Source organism: Mesoplodon mirus (assembly GCF_964341445.2).
Source record: "Mesoplodon mirus genome assembly, chromosome: 5".
In the NCBI taxonomy this organism is placed as follows: Eukaryota; Metazoa; Chordata; class Mammalia; order Artiodactyla; family Ziphiidae; genus Mesoplodon; species Mesoplodon mirus.
The window spans coordinates 104800875-104807748 of record NC_138980.1 but is presented as its reverse complement, the minus strand read 5'-3'; the positions used below and the strand labels follow the sequence as shown (position 1 = coordinate 104807748).

At 39.3% G+C, this 6874-nt stretch overlaps 1 protein-coding gene across 1 annotated transcript; it reads left to right on the top strand.

Moving 5' to 3' along the window:
- Nucleotides 1-4448: 4448 nt before the first annotated feature.
- On the top strand, nt 4449-6397 carry LOC309804948 (long-chain-fatty-acid--CoA ligase 6-like; the record flags this gene model as incomplete). The annotated part of the gene is made up of 2 exons (XM_082622659.1): nt 4449-5700; nt 5815-6397. 2 exons carry the CDS (start codon nt 4449-4451, stop codon nt 6267-6269), a joined length of 1707 nt encoding a protein of 568 aa, XP_082478785.1. The 3' UTR covers nt 6270-6397.
- Between the last annotated feature and the right edge of the window lie 477 nt (nt 6398-6874).

The following is a 6874-nucleotide window of genomic DNA, read 5'->3' as shown; positions in this document are numbered from 1 at the left end:
GAACTTAAAATTCTTCAACAAAATATCCTGAACATATTTTCATAGAAAACTATATACAACTACCTCATTTAATAGCTACATTATATTATATAGTGTTTTCAAACATTCTCCTGTTGATGCTTGGTTCCAAATTTTGCTAATACAAATGCTGGTTATTTATAGACTGCTAATCTTTGTGCATAGTTGCATGTTACCCTAGGATCAAATCTAAGAACAAAAAAAAATTTTCTGTGTCAAAGGGTTTGTACATTTTATATTTTCCTGGATGCTCCTTAATTGTCCCCAGTCATTGCGAGAAAGAGTATGTGACAGTACCTCCTTTTCCTCCATACTCATAACTGGATGTACTTCACAATTTATACTAAAACTGATAGAGGGGAAATAATTTCATTTTGTGGGGTTGGTTTTCTTCTCACTTAGTGAAATTTTACATTTAATCATATGTTGAGTAACCTTTTATATTTTCTTTTCTGTTAATTAATTGTGTGTTCAAGTTTTGCGTTGTTTCTTATGGGCTACATTTCTATTCTCATGTTATAGGCCCTGTTCATATATTATGGGCCATGACTCTTGACTTGCTAAGGGTGTTATAAAAAGTTTGAGTCTAGGGCTTCCCTGGTGGCACAGTGGTTGAGAGTCCGCCTGCCGATGCAGGGGACACGGGTTCGTGCCCCAGTCCAGGAAGATCCCACATGCCCCGGAGCGGCTAGGCCCGTGAGCCGTGGCCACTGGGCCTGTGCGTCCAGAGCCTGTGCTCCACAACGGGTGAGGCCACAACAGTGAGAGGCCCGCATACCGAAAAAAAAAAAAAAAAAAGTTTGAGTCTATTTTTTGTCTTTTAAATTTATTTAAGGTATATTTTATCATTCAGAAAAATTTAATTCAGTGTCTCTAAGCAAATAAATTTTCTGAGTTTTGTGGTTTTATTTCTCACTTAGAAAGGCCTTCTTTAATAAAAGAGTATAAAATAATTCCTTTATATTTTGTATCTTTTCTAAAGTTTATGTCTTCTACTCATCTAGGCTGTGTCTCTGTGTGTGTATGTGTGTAATTAGTTAGGCATCTAAATCTACTTTATTTCAAATATATTATTTGCAGATTTTAGAGAATGAGAAACATTTGTTAGGACAAGTTCCCTAGATTTTACAGATTTTATTAGAATTGTTACAATTATTACAGATTTTAGAGAATGAGAAACATTTGCTGAGACAAGTTCCCTCCCATTATTTTCTACTTTTGAAATAAATTTTTAGTCTACCTCTCAAGGTCCTACCCTCCAAACATACACACACACATGCACACACACACCGCCCTATAAATTCTGAATGCAATTAAAAATGCTCATATCCAATGAGGATGAGTTAATATATTTACAATGTTAAGTCCTACCATTCAGGATTGTTGTAGGTTTTTCATTTAACTCAATTTTTATTTTATGGCTGTTAGTTATTATCATTTTCTTTACATAGGTCAGATGTGTTAATGAGAGATATCAGTGTATACAAGAGGCTGTCTCATCGTATTATCAGAAATGGGAAAAGGCAGCATGGAGCTTTGGAAATTGTGCAGAAAAGATTAGGTGATATATCTACAGCATTGACTATCAACCCCATGAATTTTTAAAAGTATGACTCCTAAAGAGTTTTCTGTAATAATTAGGTAGAAAATACAACTACCTAAGAGAACTTAGAACTAAGTTAGAACTAAGAGAAGGAAAGGGACAATTACAGGGACTAAGTTACAGCTGTGGTGAGTTAATAAAACTCAGCCAATTGTTATTGATAGTTTCTTTCAGTTTTTGAGTAACAACTCACATGGTGTTCCATTGTCCCTCACATATATCCAATGGCAGTCCACATAGAAACAACCACCTGTCTTGTAAATCTCATGCCACTGACTCAGAAACAACTGCAAACACTTTATTCATCCTGCTGCTTCCTAGTCCCAATTCCTTCACAGAGCACCAAGTATTAGACTAATCTTTCAAACAACTGGTACAGATTTGAACTCCTAATTGCTTACTATAGTGCTTTAGGAATTTACCTTTCTGTTTCCAGGATTTGAAAGAGTGAGGAAAGATTTGACTACAGAAAGATACACCCAGCATTAGAGAAGCAAGCAGGACCTGATTATGCCTTAGAGGCCAGTAGGTTTGCCAACTGGCAGTGCCTTCTGAATCCCTAGAAAACTTATGTTCACATAACTGATTCCCATTCAAAACAGACTTATTATTTGTGTGATTTTCACAAAAGTTTTCACAAGTAATTATATTTAAATACCATTTTAAGAAGGAAGATGAACTTTATTCAATATTTTCATCTCCACCAAACCCTGTCAGGCAGACACTTTCTTTTTTATTGAAGCATAGTTGATTTATAATATTGTGTTAGTTTCAGGTATACAGCACAGTGATTCAGTTTTATATATATATATATATATATATATATATATATATGTATATATATATACACATATATATATATATATATACACATATATATATATGTGTATATATTCCTTTTCAGATTCTTTTCCCATATAGTTTATTACAAAATATCCAGTATAGTTCCCTGTGCTATACAGTAGGTCCTTGTAGGTTATCTATTTTATATATAGTAGTGTATATATGTTAATCCCAACCTCCTAATTTATCCCTCCCCCCACCTCCCTTTCTCCTTTGGTATTAAGTTTGTTTTCTGTCTGTGAGTCTCTTTCTGTTCTGTGAATGTTCATTTGTATCACTTTTTTAGATTCTACATATAAGTGATATCATGATATTTGTCTTTGTCTGATTTACTTAACTTAGTATGATACTCTCTAGGTCCATCCATGTTGCTGCAAATGGCGTTATTTCATTCTTTTTATGGCTGAGTAGTATTCCATTGTATATATGTACTACATCCTCCTTATCCATTCCTCTGTTAATGGACATTTAGGTTGCTGCCATGTTTTGGCTATTGTAGATAGTGCTGAAGTGAACATTGGGGTCCATGTATCTTTTCAAAGTATGGTTTTCTCTGGATATATACCCAGGAGTGACATTGCTGGATCACATGGTAGCTCTATTTTTATTTTTTTAAGGAACCTCCGTACTGCTCTCCATAGTGGCTGCACGAATTTACATTCCCACCAACAGTGCAGAAGGGTTCTTTTTCTCCACATCCTCTCTAGCATTTATTATTTGTAGACTTTTTGATGATAGCCATTCTGACTGGTGTGAGGTGATACTCATTGTAGTTTTGATTTGCATTTCTCTAATAATTAATGATGTTGAGCATCTTTTCATGTGCCTTTTGGCCATATGTATGTCTTCTTTGGAGAAATGTCTATTTAGATCTTCTGCCCATTTTTTGATTGGTGGTTTGTTTTAGATATTGAGCTGTATGAGTTGTTTGTATATTTTGGAGATTAATCCCTTGTTGGTAGCATCATTTGTGATATTTTGTCCCATTCTGTAGGTTTTCTTTTCATTTTGTTTATGGTTTCCTTTGCTACGCAAAAGCTTTAAAGTTTAATTAGGTCCAATTTGTTTATGTTTGTTATTATTTCCATTACTCTAAGAGACAGGTTCAAAAAGAGATTGCTGCAATTTATGTCAAAGAGTGTCCTGCCTATGTTTTCCTTTAGGAGTTTTATAGCACCCGGTCTTACATTTAGGTCTTTAACACATTTTCAGTTTATTTTTGTGCAGGGTGTTAGAGAATGTTCTATTTTCATTCTTTTACATGTAGCTGTCCAGTTTTCCCAGCACCATTTATTGAAGAGACTGTCTTTTCTCCTTTGTAAATATATTCTTGCCTCCTTTGTCATAGATTAATTGACCATAGGTATGTGGGTTTATTTCTGGGCTTTCTATTCTGTTCCATTGATCTATATTTCTGTTTTTGTGCCAGTACCATACTGTTGTGATGACTGTAGCTTTGTAGTATAGTCTGAAGTCAGGGAGCCTGATTCCTCTAGCTCCATTTTTCTTTTTCAAGATTGCTTTGGTTTTTCAGGCTCTTTTGTGTTTCCATACATATTAAAATTTTTTTTGTTCTAGTTCTGTGAAAAATGCCATTGGTTATTTGATAGGGATTGCATTGAATCCATAGATTTCCTTGAGTAGTATAGTCATTTTGACAATATTGATTCTTCCAATCCGAGCAGACACTTTTGAATTTACCATATCAGATTGTTTCATTTAATGCTATCTCATGATTCTTTTGAAACCTAAGGAAAAAAATTACCATTTGTAAAAATTAAAAATTTACCTTGGTGGGGCTGCGGGGCTGTGGGCCGGGGAGGCAGTGCCGGGCCCATCTGGGTTGCGCTGACTGACATGCTGACCTTCTTCCTCGTGTCGGGGGGCTCCCTCTGGCTGTTTTCGGGACAGTGGTGGGGCCCGGCGATCTGTGATAGGGGATGGCCCTCAACTGCTCACCCACTACTATGACGATGCCAGGACCATGTACGAGGTGTTCCGCCGTGGACTTAGCATCTCAGGGAATGGACCCTGTCTTGGCTTCAGGAATCCCAAGAAGCCGTATCAGTGGCTGTCCTACCAGGAGGTGGCCGACAGGGCTGAATTTCTAGGGTCTGGACTTCTCCAGCACAATTGTAAACCATGTACAGATCAGTTTATCGGCGTTTTTGCACAAAATCGACCAGAGTGGATCATCGCGGAGCTTGCCTGCTACACATACTCTATGGTGGTGGTCCCACTGTATGACACCCTGGGCCCGGGGACAATCCGCTACATCATTGACACAGCCGACATCAGCACTGTGATCGTGGATAAACCTCAGAAAGCCGTGGTTCTGCTGGAGCACGTGGAGAGGAAGGAGACACCAGGGCTCAAGCTGATCATCCTCATGGAACCATTCGAGGAAGCTTTGAAAGACAGAGGGCAAGACTGCGGGGTGGTCATTAAGTCCATGCAGGCTGTGGAGGACTGTGGCCAGCGGAATCACCACGTTCCTGTGCCCCCGAAACCCAGTGACCTCTCCATTGTGTGTTTCACAAGCGGCACAACAGGGAACCCAAAAGGTGCGATGCTCACCCATGGGAACGTGGTGGCTGATTTCTCAGGCTTTCTGAAAGTGACAGAGAAAGTGATCTTTCCGAGACAGGACGATGTGCTCATCTCCTTCCTGCCTCTGGCTCACATGTTTGAGAGAGTCATCCAGTCTGTCGTCTACTGCCATGGAGGGCGCGTCGGCTTCTTCCAGGGAGACATCCGCCTCCTCTCAGATGACATGAAGGCTCTGTGTCCCACCATCTTCCCTGTGGTCCCACGACTACTGAACCGCATGTACGACAAGATCTTCAGCCAGGCAGACACATCATTAAAGCGCTGGCTCCTGGAATTTGCAGCAAAGCGTAAACAGGCTGAGGTCCGGAGTGGAATCATCAGGAATGATAGTATCTGGGATGAACTCTTCTTTCATAAGATTCAGGCCAGTCTTGGTGGGTGCGTGCGGATGATTGTTACTGGAGCGGCCCCCGCGTCACCAACGGTCCTGGGATTCCTCCGGGCAGCTCTGGGGTGCCAGGTTTATGAAGGTTATGGCCAAACTGAGTGCACAGCTGGATGTACCTTCACTACACCCGGGGACTGGACATCAGGGCACGTAGGAGCACCTCTGCCCTGCAATCATATCAAGCTCGTGGATGTCAAGGAACTGAACTATTGGACCAGCAAAGGAGAAGGAGAGATATGTGTGAGAGGACCAAACGTGTTCAAAGGTTACTTGAAAGATCCGGAGAGGACAAAGGAGGCCCTGGACGACGACGGCTGGCTTCACACTGGAGACATTGGGAAGTGGCTGCCAGCTGGAACTCTTAAAATTATTGATCGGAAGAAGCACATATTTAAACTTGCTCAGGGAGAATATATTGCGCCCGAGATGATTGAGAACATCTACATCCGGAGTGAGCCTGTTGCACAAGTGTATGTCCATGGGGACAGCTTAAAGGCCTCTTTGGTGGGCATTGTCGTGCCTGACCCGGAAGTCATGCCCTCTTGGGCCCAGAAGAGAGGAATTGAAGGGACGTATGCAGAGCTCTGCACAAATAAGGAGCTGAAGAAAGCCATTTTGGAAGATATGGTGAGGTTAGGAAAAGAAAGTGGACTCCATTCTTTTGAACAGGTTAAAGCCATTCACATCCACTCTGATATGTTCTCAGTTCAAAATGGCTTGCTGACACTAACACTAAAGGCTAAGAGACCTGAGCTGAGAGAGTACTTCAAAAAACAAATAGAAGAGCTTTACTCAATCTCCATGTGAAGTTCAAGGGAAGTTCTTCTCAGTAATAATGGACAATGTAGCAATATTATAGTTATTTTTTGAAAGTAACGTGTCAGAACGATGCAGCTGAAAATGAAAAGCACGTGACCTTATGACTGAGCCTCTTCCTGTCCCAAGAGGTCTTTAACAATATTTTCTCTCTCATCACCGAGTACACTTTATTTTTATTACAATGATATTGTAGTAAGCTGCTAAAAATATCACAAATGGTATTGTAAAAATCAAGACTTTTCTCAAGAACTGTGTACCACTAAAAGTAATATATTCTCAGTGTTCACAGAACTTCTATTAAACATAAAGGAAAAACATAAAAAAAAAATTTACCTTGGTTTTCCTTAAAAAATCTTATATTTGTTTTATATTCCTTAATTTTTAAAAATACCAATTTAAAAAATTGTGGTATATCTACAAATGGTTGGAATATTATTGAGTGATAAAAAGAAATGCACTGTCAAGCCACAAGAATGCATATTACTAAGTGACAGAAGCCACTCCAAAAAGGCTACATATGGTATGATTCCAACTCTATGACATTCTGAAAAAGGCAAAACTATAGAGACAGCAAAAAGATCGGTGGTTGCTAG